The 19,938-nt window shown below is 35.8% G+C and overlaps 1 protein-coding gene across 4 annotated transcripts in view; it reads left to right on the top strand.

The window, feature by feature from the left end:
- The window catches only part of LOC121728565 (lachesin-like), a 133,166-nt gene that overhangs the window by 52,642 nt on the left and 60,586 nt on the right, over positions 1 to 19,938 (top strand). For 3 of the 4 annotated variants that reach the window (XM_042116740.1, XM_042116739.1, XM_042116737.1), the window contains exons 2-3: positions 8,053 to 8,103; positions 15,356 to 15,520. In XM_042116740.1, the coding sequence (XP_041972674.1) occupies positions 15,457 to 15,520 (64 nt within the window). In that variant the 5' untranslated portion in view covers positions 8,053 to 8,103; positions 15,356 to 15,456. The remainder of the gene's footprint in view (positions 1 to 8,052; positions 8,104 to 15,355; positions 15,521 to 19,938) is intronic. The other variant, XM_042116738.1, reaches the window with a different exon arrangement.

The raw sequence follows: 19,938 nt of genomic DNA, 5'->3' as shown, positions 1-19,938 counted from the left end.
CTGATCCGATCTTGATGAAAGTGCTAAACTATACTTTGAGACCCAGGGCAAGATCATAGGATAGTTTTGGTAAAAGAATTTTAGCGCTGTGGGCAACACGTAGAGCAAGCCACTCCCGAAGTGTGTTCCGCGGAGTCTTGGGGCTCCGCAAAGGCTCGACGAGCGATTCATACATTGTTTTTACAAAATACGACATCAGACACTAGCATGGATACAATCCAGTCAAAGACAAAACATTATTTTTTTGGGTCCGTCGAAGATGTCACATCTTAAAAAGTTTCCGCCACTAAAGAAGTTTGAGAACCGCTGATTTATATAATAAAAATAAATCTTTATTTAGTCAGCAACGTAACTTTTAAGGGTACGACAAGGTCTTGTAATTTATCAAAATAGGCTTACCTGCGGGCAAACTACCCCAAACTAATTTGAAGTTCACAACTCATATAACATTGTGGTTACGCTTTTTATATTTCGGGGCTTAACGATTAATTCTGATTTTACTAGTTTATCCCAGTTTTAAACTCATATTATTGTGATAAAAAATCTTAACTGTACTATTTTGTTTTGCGTAATAAACCGCGGGTAAGGCTACGTTTCCACCAGAGATGTGTAGCAAGGAATGTGTTTTTGAGATCCAATACAATCGCTTCATTAGGCGGGTCCACACCAAGCGAGCAGCCGCGGGCGAGTCCCGCCGCGCGCAGCATGCGAAGTACCGCTTATTTGGTGTGGACGTTACTCGCCCGAGGCGGGCGCATGTTCAGGCTCGAGCAAACGCGCGCGCTGCCGAGCTGATCGGTGTCGGTTTGCTCAAAGGTGCCTCGGTCGTTTGCCTTACGCAGTGTGGACGTCAGGTGTTTTGGTTTGTGCCGCATTCAAAAATGAACGATCAGTGTCGACAACTAATAAGTTTATACGCCGCAAATGTATGGCTTTGAGATGCCAGGGATCCTAATTACACTAACAGGGGGATGAGGGAAGATTCTTGGAGAGAAATCAGCCGCAAAAAGAATATTCCAGTTAAGGATCTAAAAAAATTGAGTTTTTGTTAGGATCATACAGACGAGATCTCCTATTTTTTATAGTTACACATAGCAAAATAAAAGCATAAGCTGTCACGGCAGTGCGTACGTGCGGTTCCATCGTGTCTTTCTGCTCGGGCTGTTCGAGCGAGGCTGCCTCGCTGTGTACAATCCGTCGTCTCGCCGTTAGCCGCAAGCGGCGAGGCTCGCCCGAGGCTGCTCGCTTGGTGTGGACCCGTCTATTGACGTGAGCTTGCCGTGACCTCGCTCAGCGCAGCGATTCTATTGGATCTTAAAATATGTCAATGTTAATGTATATAATATATATTAATGTAATCAAAGTATAATAGTTTGGTGATATTGACAAGAGAGCGTGTGTATGCAAGTGGATGAATTACAAATTGTCGCAGGTGTCGATGGAGTGACCTAGCTCATATCTGTTGGGCTATGCGCATCCACATGCTACTGCCGATTATATCCGCGTGCTAAATAATTATTCTTGCATGTTATATGTCTCATAACTACATGCAACTTTCATGGACTTGAAAGTCATTGTAAAGTTCTTTCGTCACTTTGAGTTACGATTAATAGTCATGATTGCTAAGCTATTAACAGCATGCATTATCGTCAAAAGAGGACCCTCTACAGCCTTTATTGTGATCAAACCGGGTATGTCACATAAAATGTGCTGACACTTAAAAGTATGCTCAATTCATGCAAAGTTTTGTGAACTAATAACTTTTTAAAGCGGTGTCATAAAATTTGATATACAAAGAATAATATAGTAAAATATTATGAGCTGGGTAAGCGGAGCGAAATGAACTTCTAGATTAGCGCCGGGAGAGCGATTGCCTCATTAGCTTTTACGTCCGCTCATTTGTTTCGACAAATTATATTTTTAATTTTCACATCTCACTTTATAATCAAACATCAAAACTGAATGAATTTTTGCAATATTTTATTTTTATCGCACGAAATTCCAGAAGCTGTGAAGCGTTTTATTAATGCTGAAGTAAAGTATTACTATGCTTCCTACTTTATTAAAAAAGTCAGGCAGCATACCTTTTGGTGCCGAACTGTATCTACTATCTAAAGTTACTAATGCGGCCATTTTGTAAAGTATCATTTGAGGAATTTCCCGTCAATGTGTGTAATGTGTATCATATTGCATGTCCCAAATGAAAACTGATGCTGGTGTCATTTTGAGTGACAAAAGCTACTAATCCTTGCGTCCATGGTAGTGTCATCCATATGCCATAAAAGCCTGTAGGTCAGTAGAGACAAAACACTTTTATTTCTCGGAAACAGATAAATATTATGAGGCTCGGTGTCTATGTGTCCGTGCGAACGAGCGGTTTGGTCGCTAGACCGCAAGATCACAAGCAATTATTGTATATAGTTGTAATTGTATATAGCAGCGCGATCACGCCGCTATTTAAATAAAATATATAGTTACGGGGTAAGCGGCGATGAGGTTGCGATCTGTCGCGAGTGATAAATATCATTTACCTATGCTATTTAGTTCATTAATCTTAATACTTAACTAAACCTGTATTAAACTTAAGTAAAAACATTAGTAAAACAAAAATAAAATTATAGTTCACCAACTTTGTGCAATACTTTTAACTTCGTGTACATAGAAAGGGCATTGAGTAACTTTGTATGGACCTGTGGCGTTATTTTTTTTCCAGCGGCCAGGGATTAAACCAATATTATTTTGTAGCACCACATTAGAGGAACATATATTAGTAATAAAAATGGTTCTAAGTAATATCGGAGCTGAGATACGATTATTTTAGTATATTTATTTTTGCGCCTTATGTTCACAAAATCAATAGTAATTAACGTTACTTTATGGAGCTATCCTTAACAAACAGGTATAGAAAGGGTATATTAATCTGTTGGATGTATATTTCTCACTAGCTATTGCCCACGACTCCGTCCGCGTCAAATATATGAATAATTTTTCAATTTAACAAGAATATTGTAATGTAAATACGTGTTTCAATAACGTCTGCACTTAATGCATGTATCACCAATGCAATGTTTCCATACAAGTAAAGCAGGAATTTAGTTGACATTCCCTCTGAAAGCTTTGTGTTCAATTGTTTGTAAACTGGCAATAATTTCTGCAGTGGTTGGGTGCATAGATTCACCAATGGACAGTTCATTGACTCGCACATACACATGGTGGAATATTGTTAGTGTTTTCATGTGTACATAATATTGTATAGAGTGCAAAAAAGTAATCGGTCTTGTCTGCACAATAGAGACACTGTCTAGAATATACTGGGAGCAATTGTATACCGTAGGGACTAACAAAAGGTAAAGTACTATTATCCAAATCAAAGTTACGAGGGTTCAAAAATACGACGAAACGTTTCGAGAAGAGGTAGGTAGTACCCTTGCGCTTCGCTTAGCTCGCCTTGGCAGGGGCACTGCCGTGCCCCCAGATCAGAGAAGTTGATTCCTAGGTAGATGGCGGACCTCAGTAATTTGGTTGCGTTAAGTCAAACCCATCCGACCGATCACAATAATTAACATTGAATTGACATGATCCGACCAACTAACTGTCAACTGCCAAGGAATCAATTTCCTCGATGGTACATGCTAATATTATAAATGTGAAAGTATGTCTGTCTGTTATCCCTTCGCGCCCAAACCACTGAAGCAATTTCGTTGAAAGCATTCAGATAGCGTATTAAACACAACGCCTTAAACGCAAGTTTAACGTGTTTAATCCATACCCATTACCGATACAACTACAATTTCTCGCTTCAAATATGTTGTCGTATTAAAATATTACTAGAGATCGCCCAATGGTCGAAATTCGACCTTAGTTTCAACGACTTTATATTAGGAATACTACCTATATTTTTATCATACTTTTTTTCAACTCTTGTCTCTGGGACTCAGCTGATCTCGGACTGGCCGTGTAAGCATTGTCTAATAGTATCTAAGATTCAATAAAAAACTATAATCCATTTTCAATTTGTCACCTTTTTGTCAACAGACTTCAACCATAAATAAAAGAGTATAATTCGTATGTATAGGCTTGTCACTCAAAAATCTGTCATTTTTCCTAGTGTGTGTGTTGTAGTGTGTGTAATGTTTTATTTGTTAAAAAAATGTATGATAAAAGCATAATTTTAAAATAATATTAGCACGATGCACTCCTTCAGCATATAAACTATAGCTGTGCAAAATTTCATTCACCTACGTTTCCCCATTTTTCGTTAAAAGGGAGACAAAGTTTTTGGCTCACGTATTAATATATAGATCAACCATAAATAAACGAGTATAATTCGTATGTATAGGCTTGTCACTCAAAAATCTGTCATTTTTCCTAGTGTGTGTGTTGTAGTGTGTGTAATGTTTTATTTGTTAAAAAATTTATGATAAAAGCATAATTTTAAAATAATATTAGCTCGATGCACTCCTTCACCATATAAACTATAACTGTGCAAAATTTCATTCACCTACGTTTTCCCATTTTTCGTCAAAAGGGATACAAAGTTTTTGGCTCACGTATTAATATATAGATAATATTATAATAATGATTAAACGGACCCTGAGCATATTGCTGCATGATATTTTACGTGTAAAGCTCGGTCACTCGTCAAGATATATGACTATACAATTTGGACGACATCCAAAGGTTGGGTTATGAAGGAGAAAATGCCGGCCATGAGCCAATGTTTGAATAAAACAATGTCTTCGTGGCCATAAAAAGTTAGATAGTGTTTACCGGGTAAATGGGTAACTGCCATACAGCAAACAGTTACTTATAAAGGTGGCTTTCCGATCCATTTAATATTCCTCTACGCCACTACAAAGCATCGGTCACTAGACCGATGTTGGTAGAGTATGAGACCTATAGTCTAGACTCTAGACTCTAGTTCATAAAGTGGCATTTTATATTTTGATTTTATTGTCGGTCGCGGTTGCGTACCGCGAGGATTAGACAGCCACCATTACTAAGAATCTACTACCGCAGTAATAGAAGTAATTGAAAATCTGTAAAAAGTTAAGAAAATATTACTTTGGTAAGTACACAATATGATGCACACTTTCGGCACTAATTTTAAGTTGCTTTAATAAAAAACAAAAATAAACAAAATAGTATTAAATTTAATTTATGATACTGCTTTACGCCTGTATTCGATTTGAAATATGTTTCTATATGATTTTGAAATGAGCAAAGTTTGAGCTCGTGAACGACGCTGTACAAGTATGAAAGGGTTAAATATTACCCTAAAAAGGGTTCAGGCGCTCTTGTCAACATCAATCATTTTTTTCTTTACCCACCTCACCTAATAAACTAATAACAGTTTTGAGCTTTACAATTTATTTATTCTAAAAGTTTTGTCAACAATTGCTAACACTTATAATAGAGTACAAAATACGCTTTAATTAACATTCAGTGGAACAATTACTTAAAGACAAACACTACATGCGCTAATAAATTTCAACAACAAAATATAATATGTAATAAAGTATACGACTATTAAATTAACATTACAGAAGAATCAAACAATACAATACAACAAAATAGGGTTATTAATATTTCAAATTAGTAATAGCAAAAAGGTATTTGTCGATTTTAAATTTTTAATATACTATTTATGTGCTTTTTATACTGAACAAATTTTGGACCAATGTCCAAGTTTTCACTTTTGGGGAAACAGTTCCAAATATTTTGTTTCTTTTCGTATGACACGTCATATTTTTAGGCTATTATAAACATGATTCAAAATAGTTGTTAAGCGAATTATAATAATTATAATAATAATTATGTACTTATTTTATTTTATTATGGTCCTAAAATATAAAATATGTAGTACAGCCCTAGAACAATTTTTTTTTATTACTATAAAGCAAATTTTTTGTGAGTAGATTCATTTTGATAAGACGAACAACATTTTTATCTGCAAAAATTTTTGAAAGTGGCAGCTAACAGAAATAGAAAGGATTTCATATTTTGACTTGATGGTCCTAAAATATGGATTGTTCTATTTGTAGGACAATAATACTCCTAAATTATATAACTATTAATACTTCGATCGCAGATTCCAGGAAATGCTTTGTATTCTATTGTTGTCGCGATCACCGGTGCTCTTATTGGGCTTGAAGAATTAACCTATCAATGTAAAAAAAAAATAACTTGTTAGGGTTGCGTATTAGGGTTCAGTAGTCAACCAAGTTTTGTTGATTACAGAACCCTATAACGGAACCCTCTGTTAGCTACCACTTTCGAGATATCTCGCAAATAAAATAATTGTTGTTCGTCTTATCAAAATGAAGTTACCAAAAAAATAGATTGATAGTAATGAAAAAAAAATGTTCTAGGGCTCCCGTTCTAATGTTGTTATCATTATGATAAATATAATATTTTACGCAATCCCCCTAGTAAAATCTTATGACAGACATACTATATTTAACAGTTTATCTGTTTCTTTTATCCTTTACGTTTAAACCGCTTAATTAATTTCAACAATATACTTCTGATGTGCTTTGAGTACCGGGAAAAGATACAGGATAGTTTTTATCCCGTAAAAGTATTATACACTGTACAGTTTCAGCGAAATCGAATTTTCGCGCAGACGAGGTTGCGGGCAAAACCTAATAGTATATCTGTATGGCTCCACAAAGAGGACCAATTTGCAATACGTATTTGGCAGACGGCTAACCCAGTTGTGTTATTATTCGCTAATATAATAACTTCTTCCATATGTCGATATTAGGATACTTCCTTGCCAAAATAGGCTTGAGACAATCGTGTAGTATATATAATTACGTATTCTTATTCAAATTTGAGACAATTTTATATTATTTTAAGTATTCTGGCTTATGGCTGATAATATAACCTCAACCCTAGAAGCTGTCTTTTCAATGTTACTCCAATAAAAAATACAAATGGTACTTTTTTTTATGAAATAAGGGGGCAAACGAGCAAACGGGTCACCTGATGGAAAGCAACTTCCGTCGCCCATGGACACTCGCAGCATCAGAAGAGCTGCAAGTGCGTTGCCGGCCTTTTAAGAGGGAATAGGGTAATAGCGGAGGGAAGGGAAGGGAAGGGAATAGTTGAGGGTAGGGAAGGGAATAGGGTAGGGGTTAGGGGATTGGGCCTCCGGTAAACTCACTCACTCGGCGAAACACAGTGCAAGCGCTGTTTCACGCCGGTTTTCTGTGAGAACGTGGTATTTATCCGGTCGAGCCGGCCCATTCGTGCCGAAGCATGGCTCTCCCACGTATTAAACTTAGATTTATTAATTACTGTGGTATTTAATATTTAGATTAATTAATTACTGTGGTATATAATATAATTAGTAACGCATTTTTAACCGAAGTTTGAAAATGCTTTATATAACAAAGTAGGCCTTTAATTAAAATTTGTCCAGGAGACCACTGTGTCTGGACTCTGTTACTGGTGTCTCTAGCTTTAAACTAGATTCTCTTAATAATAAAACAGTAGCATACGCAGTCAGATATATTTTACTGAGTATTTTAAAATATGAAATGCTTTATATAACAAAGTAGGCCTTTAATTAAAATTTGTCCAGGAGACCACTGTGTCTGGACTCTGTTACTGGTGTCTCTAGCTTTAAACTAGATTCTCTTAATAATAAAACAGTAGCATACGCAGTCAGATATATTTTACTGAGTATTTTAAAATATGAAAAGATTGGCTGGAAAATGAGTTTATATCAAAGTTTTTACCAAGAAAATATAATTATTAATCTCTCTGAGTGCCAACTTCAGCGTATATGCAAAATCAGATTTCACGACAAAAGATAATGGGTTTTACGCCTACTGCGGTGTCAAACACCTTTTCGTCTACAGATTATTTATATTCAATTGTATTCAACGTCTCTGAAAAGCGTAAATTTGAAAATCTAGTAATACGTTAACAGGCTATTGTTAAAATATACGTTCGTACACCGTTATGCAAATAATGCTCTACTTTGCTAAATTAAAACATTAAAACTTTTCAACAGCGCTCTTATTGTATAAACTTTTGTTACAGGTACGCGTATGCAACAGTTTTCGCCAAGTAGAGCAGAAAATATCGGGCCAGGTAAATTTTACTAATAAAACAAAACTTTATCTTTAATATCATCTAATTTTATCGAGAAGATTAAATCTAAATTAATTTTATCTTACACTAGTTTTTACCAACGTCAGTACTGTGGTCCACGGGAAGTATTCTCATAGTGTAATGACGCTAGTGTTTAGGATAAAATGGCCTAGAGACTACTAGTAAGGCAGCAATCATAATCTATTCATAGGTTTTTGTGTGAAGGAATTGCAAGCAGATTTACAAACTTTGATCTTTATCATTTGAGTACAAATAATTTGTGATATAACATCGTACAGGCATAACACTTAAATTGTAAAAATGTACGGTTATCGCGCGATAAACGAATTTTGGCGGAACGAAGTTGCGGGCGACATCTAGCTAAATAATAATATATTTAAGCCATTTGCCGCGTTGCCGAGATCGCAACAAAATCCAATTTTTTTACTTATGATAGTTAAAAATTGACCTTAAAAAAAATTAAACGACAAATATAATTATATTGTCGATCTATTAGCGTGTGTTTGTGATACTGAATGTATACTGGAGATACTGAATGTATGCTTGAATTTAAATTAATTAGTATTACTTTGGAAACTGATATCATGAGTATAATAAACAAAAATAGGAAATTAATAACGGAGAAAGGAATGTTCATAATATGCTGAAGATTATTGTTGTATTTTAAGTATAATTTTGTAGCTTTCAAATTATGAGTTAATAAGACTTTAAAAATTACGGCATCTCCGTAGGGGGAGCGTCTTAAGCCACCATTTTAATTATGGTCGTCTAATAAAATGTAGCGAAGGGCGAGTAAAGTTTACATTAAAAACATCTATAAATCCACGGATAAGACAGCCATAAATAAGGAAAGTTAGAAAAATGAAAGCCCGTAACTGAATTTATTGATTACCTAAGGCATTTTGAGCCTATACCGCGAATTTGATAGAAATGTTTTGATAGGTCATTTTAATATGTACTACGCAGATTTCAGTGATGCTGGCTTGCGTTGTTATGTGCATTATAAACAAGACAAGTTTTTCTTCTGCTATAACTCTCATAACCCAGTGGGACGATGACCAACGCGGCTGGCAATCTATCAGGTGCAGGAACGATCTTTTCACATCGGCTGTTTCTTTTTTTAAGCAATCACATGCAATCAGCCTGCATCGTGCTTTTTAGAATTGGAAACATCATTTTACCAATTTGTTTTTTTATCGCTTACCGTATTTAAAATATAATTACAGTTTAATCTTTCGATTTACAAACATTTAAGTATTACATTTGTATAAAAATAATAAACAAGTTTTCAAGAACCGTTTCTGGATAATAAGCTAAACCAATGCCTGTCTGTAGTTATCTAACTTAAACAAACAGACTTATCTCTTCAATTTGGTTCTTTGCCAATGTTGCTTATTTTGCAGGCATTCTTTGAGCCAGCGGCAGCAAAACATTCCCAAATAGTTCTATTTGATAAAGGAGACTAAATACTCTGTACGTTACATGTGAATTATGTAATGCTGTTTTCGTTTTTAACTAGGAGAATCTTGATTATCTGGCCCTCGATTATAATAAGGATTTGCAATAATAAGAATGGTAATTATTGCAACATTTAATATTAACTTTTGATAACCAAACAAATATTATTATCTATTACAGCGAAACCTCCAAAGGTTTGCCCTTATTCCAACATTTACGTAATAAACAAAATTCAATTTTGCTTTCATTTACGATTCATGCTCATGAAATATTACAAAAAGAGCTGCCTTATATTAGCAGAGCGAAAGATAATTTTCTCGTAAAATGAAACACAAACAGAGTTTCAATTTCTTCTTTGATTTTCTGAAACGTACCAATTCCGAGGAATATTTTTAACATGTTTCTAAAAGATTTCATTAGAAACTCGGAGCATCGGAGCGAAACAAATCATGTTTCTCCAGCGTTCACATCCAGAGGGATCGAAAAAAGCTAAGGCTGAAACTCTTTGAGTAATCACGGGATTTTATTTCCTCCGAGTTATTTTGATTACTTCATCGGGATTAGCGACATTATTGTGCAAATTGTATAAATTGTGAATTTATTCACACTGAAATGTTAAACGTATTTAGTTAATACGCAAAGAAAAAAATTCACGTAGTAACATTTTCGTGTATTTTGTTGGTTTCGCTAAGGTATTAATTTTTACTTACGTTACGTTTATATGACATTTTTTCCTTAACGTGATAATAATTATATTTTATTTGATTTTCCTCTTTCTTTTCTCTCTCTCAATAATTTATAATATATAAAATTGGACCCAAAAACATAAATGTGGAGCATCTGATAAAACTAGCTACAAGTTTCAGAGTTATCTATTTATCGCTGCAACTGTCGAACTTTCGAAATGAGTTCTCTACTAAAATTAGAGGGATGATGCCGATAACAACTCTCAGCTATTTTCCTGTTTATAGTGTTGGATAACTAATACTGGTTCTGGTTTAGGTAGTAACAGAAAATTTTTAGAGTAGACACTAAACCCCTTCCTTCTTCTTTGTAAATATTTTTAGAAAGGGTTAGCAGTACAGTCTCAGAGTCCTGAATTTCATTCTAAAATCTTTTATTTTGAACAAATTCTATATTATCTTATCATTTACTAGCAATTTTATTGTGTACCGAAGACGTAAAATAATGATGCATAATGCTTATTATGGCTATATAATATTTTTCAAATAATATTTCTTTGGCGTACTGAGAGTGACCTGAAAAGGACCCCAACAAAGGCGGACCGCGTCGGAACTCGCATTGTTCCCTTTATGTTAGCGGGTGTCACTTCTGTTTACCGGCACATTTATACCATGTCACCCACTTAATGTTGTGAAGCTTTTCTAATGAAACTCTCCAGTAACAAAGCGCATTTAATTACACTATTTTACAAGGGCCTTTCAACGCTTCGGACATTAGTTTGGGTAATTTTATCAGCTCCTAAACTATTCCCGAAGCTTTGGTGAAATTGACTGATACTTGTATAAATATATCTACATTTATTTATAAATATCGCCTATTTATTCTATGTTCAGGGATACTGCAGGAGTAACAAGTGCGTTTCTGAATATGCTGAATGTTTTCAGATCCTTAAGGTAAAATTTTGTGCCCTTTAAATCCTATACGTCTTACAAACATCTGTTTTTTATATGCTTAAAAAGTATAGCGGATCAAATAGCGCACAGTCCTGAATCGCGTTTATTAAATTTTCTTGAGTACGACGTGACATAACGTCTACCTAACGTGCGAAACGACAAGATACTACTATGTGCTTAAATATAATATTTCTATAAGCATTTTGTTCTATTCGTTTGGCAAAACAACCTTTACCGGATCAGCTATAAGGCGCTGACGGTGAATGAATGAATGAATGAAAATATTTTATTGCACCAAAACAAACATGACAATATACAGAACTAAGTGACTAAGATTAAAAAGTACAGAAAGCGGTCTTATCGCTACAAGTGATTTCTTCCAGACAACTTTCATTATAGAACTAAAAGTAACACAAGTAATGGATGGTAGGTAACTACGTGGACAGCTAAGAGAAAACTTCGATTTTTTAACTTTGATGATAGTGGTGTAGCGATTCCACATGAAATTAGAAAAATATAAATAAGAATCCCCCCCGATACGAGCTAACGAGATTACCCGCGACTCCACAGCGCCCGATATTGACTCCCATTACTTCAACTTTACTCACGTTCTGTTAACGTTTTCCCGGAATATTCAATCGTATATAAGGAAACTGTATACGTATATAATGTACATTCCTGCCAGAATAAGGATGGTTGTTACTTATTTATAATATCTAACTTTAGGTTGAACACGAGTAAATATTTGACGACTTTTTAATTTGAATCACGTTTGTGTAACTTTAAAATATATTATATTTGTGTATTATTTATTACAAGGTGAATATTAAACATTCATGAAAGGACGAAAAATTTGTGAATACATAATTGAATTAATTACGTTGGAAAATGAAAAATATTTGCCAATTTTTTAGTTCATGCAAACTGCATTGTGAATACGACCTAAATTACTTTTATATTGACTATTGTTTTATGATTGCTTGCATTATGTTTGCATGGTAATAAATTAAAAGAATAAATTAATTTGTTTTTTAAATTCAGTAGTAGGTATTTTAGGTCATCTACGATAATCCTTAGTAAAAAACAACTCGTAGTAAATGTACTACGTAGCTTAGCGTCCTCTTAGAAGTTCGATAGCCTCGTAAAAGTTTAAAAGTGTAACAGCCCAAAATCATCGCAATATCAGAGCTACAATACCATCGTAACCGTATAAAGCTTAGGCCAAACCTTCGCGACCAGGCGACTGCGAAGCGGAGCGTCAAGTTGTCAAAATATGTGTGTTTTGTATACAAAAAAAACTAATTTGACAACTTGACGCAACTTGACGCTCCGTCACTGACGCGTAGGTTTATTCTATGCTTAACCGTTACGGTTGTGCTTGTAGCAGTTCTAGAAAGCATCATAGCATCTTAGGAGAGCTACAGCATCGTAGCAGAGCTACAGCGTCGTAGCTGTGCTACAGCGTCGTAGCAGTGCTACAGCGTCGTAGCTGTGCTACAGCGTCGTAGCAGAGCTACAGCATCGTAGCAGAGCTACAGCATCGTAGCAGAGCTACAGCGTGGTAGCAGAGCTACAGCGTGGTAGCAGAGCTACAGCGTCGTAGCAGAGCTACGCGTCGTAGCAGAACTACAGCGTCGTAGCTGTGCTACAGCGTCGTAGCAGAGCTACAGCGTTGTAGCAGAGCTACAGCATCGTAGCAGAGCTACAGCATCGTAGCAGAGCTACAGCGTCGTAGCTGTGCTACAGCGTCGTAGCAGAGCTACAGCGTCGTAGCAGAGCTACAGCGTCGTAGCAGAGCTACAGCGTCGTAGCAGAGCTACAGCGTCGTAGCAGAGCTACAGCGTCGTAGCTGTGCTACAGCATCGTAGCAGAGCTACAGCGTTGTAGCAGAGCTACAGCATCGTAGCAGAGCTACAGCGTCGTAGCAGAGCTACAGCGTCGTAGCAGAGCTACAGCGTCGTAGCAGAGCTACAGCGTCGTAGCAGAGCTACAGCGTCGTAGCAGAGCTACAGCGTCGTAGCAGAGCTACAGCGTCGTAGCAGAGCTACAGCGTTGTAGCAGAGCTACAGCATCGTACCAGAGCTACAGCGTCGTAGCAGAGCTACAGCGTCGTAGCTGTGCTACAGCGTCGTAGCAGAGCTACAGCGTTGTAGCAGAGCTACAGCATCGTAGCAGAGCTACAGCGTCGTAGCAGAGCTACAGCGTCGTAGCAGAGCTACAGCGTCGTAGCTGTGCTTCAGCATCGTAGCAGAGCTACAGCGTCGTAGCAGAGCTACAGCGTCGTAGGAGAACTACAGCGTCGTAGCAGAGCTACAGCATCGTTGCAGAGCTAAAGTGTCGTAGGAGAAGTACAGCGTCGTAGCAGAGCTACAGCGTCGTAGCAGAGCTACAGCGTCGTAGCAGAGCTACAGCGTCGTAGGAGAACTACAGCGTCGTAGCAGAGCTACAGCGTCGTAGGAGAACTACAGCGTCGTAGCAGAGCTACAGCATCGTTGCAGAGCTAAAGTGTCGTAGCAGAGCTACAGTGTTGTAGCAGACCTGGGCCCGTACCATGAAACGGTTTTGAGACTCAAACAATCGGACGAGAATGCCGCGTCCTGCTCTAACAACGTCAATTCACGTTTGTTAGAGTAGGACGCAACATTCTCTTACGATTGTTTGAGTCTCAAAATAGTTTCATGGTACTGGCCCTGCATCGTCGTAGTAGAGCTACAGCGTCGTAGCTACAGCGTCGTAGCAGAGCGACAGCGTCGTAGCAGAGCTACAGCGTCATAGCAGACTGGCATTGTCATAGTAGAGCTACAGCGTCGTAGCAGAACTACAGCGTCGTAGCTGAGTTACAGCGTCGTAGCTGTGCTACAGCGTCGAAGCAGAGCTGCATCGTCGTAGTAGAGCTACAGCGTCGTAGCAGAGCTACAGTGTCGTAGCAGAGCGACAGCATCGTAGCAGAGCCACAGCGTCGTAGCAGAGTTACAGCGTCGTAGCTGTAGTAGTAGAGCTACAGCGTCGTAGCAGAGCTGCATCATCGTAGCAGAGCTACGGCGTCGTAGCAGAATTACAGCGTCGTTGCTGTGCTACTTTTTCGTAGCAGAGCTTTATGCATGTATTCAGTGTTATCGCGTGTCTGTAATTACTCAAGTTGCCTTAAATTAATTATTTATTTAAACCAGTACATTTCCTGAAAAAAAGAGCTCAAGTTACAAAAAGAAAAGGAAAACAAAAGGAACTGTGGAAACTACCAAAAAAGAAAATAATTTACTAATATTTTCTGTTACAGAATGGTCTATGATACAGAAGCTATGGTTACAGAAGTGTGTAAAAATTTGAAGCATCAACTTCCTTAAAATCAGTTCAGTCATATTGCTCGAAAGAGTAAGAAACATTCTTCCTTCCTCACAAACTATCACATAAATAATAATAGCAGCAGGATTCTCCTCGATAAAATGCGGCACAGAAATTATTTGCCAATCGATATAATATAAATGGAAATATGAGTTTCATATGCGATGGGCTGTCAGCGGCAGTATATAGATTCGATTTTATGATTACATCCAGTGTAAAAATATAGAATATCTATATATACGAAAATATTACATTTGTATCCGAGAACGAAAAGCAATTTCTTCCGATTATAACATTTTCAAAGGGTTATTGAAATGTCTTTGAATAAAAATGTTTTATTGATATCGCGAAGTACACAATTTTATACTTTTGCATAAATGAATGAAAAATATTTTCGTAAAGTTTTTTAGATACACTAAAAATATAACGATACTTCTGGCGTCATGAAAAAGGTTTTTTTTTCTGGAAAATTTTTAGTATCTTTGTTTTTATTAAATTTTTCGACCTTCAATAACCTTTTCTCCAACTGCATAGTAATTTTTCTTTAAATAGTAAATTTTAAACTGCTTAAGCCCTTTCATCTAGTAAATGTGTGTACGTGCTGCTTGAATACGGGTTTTATAAATAATGCTCCTTCTTATTTCAGGCAAATATGTATACTTATTTCGTTGTTGCAGCTGTGAATACATTCAGGACTATGTTTATTTATTTCAGGCTTCAGAGGCTTAAAGACTGAACATACATATTTTTATACGTTATAAAAAAGTATTAATAAACTTATTTAATTGTTATAGATGTGAAAACAACAACGATGGTGACACCACACCGCTCCGAGTCAAGCGCGAGCGAGTGATAGCGACGATGTCGCACGCGATAGGTTGAGGGAACAACCAAGATGGCGGTCGCCGAACTGATAGGCTACTTGGCGGTCGCGATCTGTGTCACGTGTCCGGAATATGGTGAGTTTTTAACCATGTTAAAAATAACTTTTGGTTATAAATTATAATACCATTACATTAAAAAATCAAAGTCTTAAAAATATTTGAATTTCACATTCTACACGAACTTTTCGTTATGCGACATGTCACTTAAAAGTGATAAATCATCAATACAAACAATACAAATATACGCAAGATGACAGTCGATATTGCGTAACTATGTATTATATAATCCGTTACGCAAAAAAACTATATAACAATAATATGATTTTACCTTAAAATTTCTGTCTTGAAAAAAAAATACGTAGGTACTGACTACTGTAATGGTTTAAAGATTAAATTGAAATATAAACAACTGCGACCTACACGATGTATAACAATCGAAAACAATAATAGGTAACAATAATTGAAAAATATTTTAAGGTACTTTAACAGAATTAATTCACGGTCTCGTACTTCAGATAAAAAAATAACACGAAAATAACTCCGCGTTCGGAGAACTATAAAACACCAAAATGAATAACCTATTTCGGGCTCGCTCGAACGTTCAGATCTCTTTTAATTCTTCGAGAAGAGCTAAGAAACTGATCCCGCCGCTTACCGGGGCACGTGCCGGGATTGTATAAGGGATCCCGGACCCCCGGGATCAGTAATCCCAATCCCGGATAGTTCGGGGTAATGGCTGGGATTTTATCGAGGCAACTTTGTAGGCGCTTTATAAGAACCTTTTTATAGTCGTTTCATAAATACGCTGCTGCTGATTATGAATTTTCAAGCTTTCAGTTTGATTAAAAGTAAGCTGAATCTAGTCTTTAAGATTTTCTGAATGCGCAAAAAAATTGTAATTAAAATAAAATAAGAACATTTAAACAATTCACCTCGTCAACTACTTTCTAAGATTATTTTGTTTATGAAAATATTAATTGTAATTAATGTAATTAAAATAAGAATTAAATATAAAAAATAAAAAGTAAAACTGTAATAATTGTAATTAAAATAAGAATCAAAAACAATTTACAACGAATCCTCTGCGTCAACTACTTTCTACTATTATTTCGTTTATCTTAATGAAAAATAAATATAATTAAAAAAAAAAAAACAATTTAAAACTACTTTCTAAAATTGTTTCGTTTATCAAATTGTTAACTGCAATAAAAATACAAACAATTTAAAACGATTATCTAATCTCATTCCGATATAGCTTAGAAGACGAAAAATAATTTGGAATTCCTAATGTACATTTTTACTTTTTACCCTCAATAAGACCGACAAAACCAATACAATGATTGAAAATCGGTGGATTATTTTAGATTAACGGCCAACCAACCCTATGATTTTAGATTACCTCAATTCGCCTGAAAATAATTACAAACGGCACAAATTGCTTTAGTCATGTAACACTGACGTCACGTGGAATTAAACTGGGATGGTTTAGTTATGGGGGTATTTTTGTGGGTTTTTGATCGTTTTAGGATAAAATGTAATGTTTTTTTTTACAAAACGGGTCACCTGCTGGAAAGCAACTACCGTTGCTCATGGACACTCGCAACATCATAAGAGCTGCAGGTGCGTTGCCAGCTTTTTAATATGGAACACGTCGCTCTCTTCTTGAAGGTTTGCAGGTCGTATAAGTCCGGAAATACTGCTGGTGACAGTTCATTCCAGAATTTACAGTGCGTGGCAGAAAGTTACTAAAAAAACGCACGATGAAATACTGCCACTCATCAAGGTGATGAGAATGGTATATTTTTCGCGTGGAACAATAGCAAAAAGATGCAGGAGATATGATTCCGATGAATTCCTCAGAGCTATCCCCGTGATACAACCGATAGAGGTTGCAGAGTGAAGCTACATCTCGACGTAATTTCAAGGAGTCCAAGCTGTTTGAAACACTATGGCAGTCAACAATTCGAGCGGCCCTTCGTTGGATACGATCCAAAGGAAGCAGTTGGTATTTTGGCGCCCCTGCCCAGAGATGAGAACAGTATTCCATATGAGGCCGAACCTGCGCCTTGTAGAGTTATAGGCGTTGGTCCGTTATCTTCTACTAGCGGTCCCAACAGAGGTCGTCCCAAGATTAAATTGCCAAAAGCGTTATAATATAAAAAACTTGAGAGGTGTCAAGGGACACCCAAATGGAACGAAGTTATTTCTTATGTTCAAAAAACCTGTATACATATACACTCAAAAAAATATTAAAAAACGCCATTTACTGACGCCCAGGAATACTGAGAACGCGTCGCTTTACTTTATTCTCAAAAACATTGACGCACAGGAATACTATCAACGCCCTCTGCCCCTACCATGCAGGTACTAATAAAAAAGTGCCATTACAACTTTTTCAGGCTAGCCCAAGGCGCATTGCGCGATAAGGAACTACGTTCCAAAAGTATGAACCTACCGTCTTTACGTTATCCACGTAATTTTTAAAAATTTCTACCTGTAACAAACGTCCTCGTACTTCAAGGAACATGCTTAAATGAAATTGTTCAAGTGCAAGTCGGACTCGCGAACTAAGTTATAGAGCAAAAATAGGCCAAAAATTGTGATTTTGCTCCCATACAAAAATAATTTTAAATGTGAAATGTTAAACAATTTTATTAATTTGAATTACTATTTTTACAAGATTATCCCAATATTTTTACTTTCAAAACTATAGAATAAAATTTCACATATTTGGCTTTGGATCTATAATCAGACATGAATAATTTGTGGACTGGATCTATAATTTGACATGAAAAATACTCGATTCGAGTACTTTTATACGAAAATTTTATGGTAAAAATTGTAAATAAGTAAATTCTATATCGGTAATAACGAAATACCTCACAAGGAGAATTCTCGACAACCCGCTACTTTCGTAATTCGAAGCGAATCGAGCCGAAGGTTAATTCTTATAATTCCTTTGATGTACGAGATATGAACTCAAATCTTGACATTTTTAAATAAGAGGACACGCTCGGGCCCTCGAGGAACCTCTGAGGGGAAATAATGTTATTTTGTAAAATATTATCTCAGATAGTAAAAATTCTTTGAGGATTTTCTTCGCAAAATATGTCCAACGTCTATTCAGGATCAAAGGATAAGATTGTTTTTTCTGTTCTTTAAATAAACAAAGGAAAAGTGGAGGACTATTGATTCAATATTCAAGTTGGTAATTTTTGTTTGTATGAAACCTACAGCTCTTTTTATACGTACCTACTGCTCCTTATATATGGTTTTAATATAAACTCGATGACATGAAACTACAAAATAGTAGTCTCGTAAAATATCAAAAGAAGTAAAACTTTGTTTTATTGATCTCAAATTTTGAACGCTGCCTCAAACTGGTTTAACATTTTTTTAACGAAGTTCAAAATATTATGATGAAGACGGTAGCGTCTTTGATATTATCCAGATTGTATCAAAATGTTAATTGTAACTGATTACAGTCAGTCATTTTATTAAAAATGCAAAAAAATAAATAAAACGATTACCTAATATTGTTCCGAATTAACAAAGTATATTTGAGTAGTAAACTGTATTTGACACTGACCTAATAATTAATTCGTTGATTTTATCAATTCATTACTGTGTAAACTAAACATGCACAAAACAAGCAACCAGCTGGTTTCAAGGAAATATTATGCTTTAGTTTAATTTTCACAATAAGGTCGTAATCTAAGATAATTTTAGAGATACGGTCAACATTATCGATAGAGAAACTGACCGATATGAATGAAATGACTGACTGATATGAAAAGTTTAGTAATAAATTGAGTTTCTAATAAATATTATTACAAGGCAATTATAATGTCTACATTTACCGTTTAATTACATAAAAAGGCAATTTAATAGTCTATACATCTATACATATTATATTATATATTTAATTTTTTTATAAATAAAATTGGAGTGTCTGTTTGTAATATTGAAAGAATTGTTTTTTACTACATGCATATGAATGTATATATGCTACATGCACCAAAACAATATTTTTTTAAAATGTTGTCTGCATGTCTGTCTGTCTGTCTGTCGGTCTGTTTATTCCGGCTAATCTCTGAAATGGCTGGAGCGATTTTGACGGGACTTTTTTTGGCAGATAGCTGATGTAGTAAGGAATAACTTAGGCTACTTTTTAACCGACTTCCGAAAAGGAGGAGGATGTATTTCACTTTTCTATAATGGTTCGCGGACAACTCCGCCATTTGTGGGCCGATTTCCAAAATCCTTTTGTTGTATAGTGTTTTAAATACACTATAGAGGTACAATAACCTGAATTTGGTACAATGCTTACAATTGTGGTGATATGATAATGAGATATACTTAGAGGAAATTTCTGGATTTTTTTGGGACACACATAGACGCGAATATAAACAAATTAAATAGGCCTAAACCTCCCGAAAAATCATTATTTCGATTGAAAAGCGCATGAAAATCCGTGCAGTGGTTTTTGAGTT

The sequence above is a fragment of the Aricia agestis genome, chromosome 7 (genome assembly GCF_905147365.1).
Source record: "Aricia agestis chromosome 7, ilAriAges1.1, whole genome shotgun sequence".
In the NCBI taxonomy this organism is placed as follows: Eukaryota; Metazoa; Arthropoda; class Insecta; order Lepidoptera; family Lycaenidae; genus Aricia; species Aricia agestis.
Note: the sequence above shows the minus strand (reverse complement) of the source record. Positions and strands in the feature narration are given on the sequence as shown.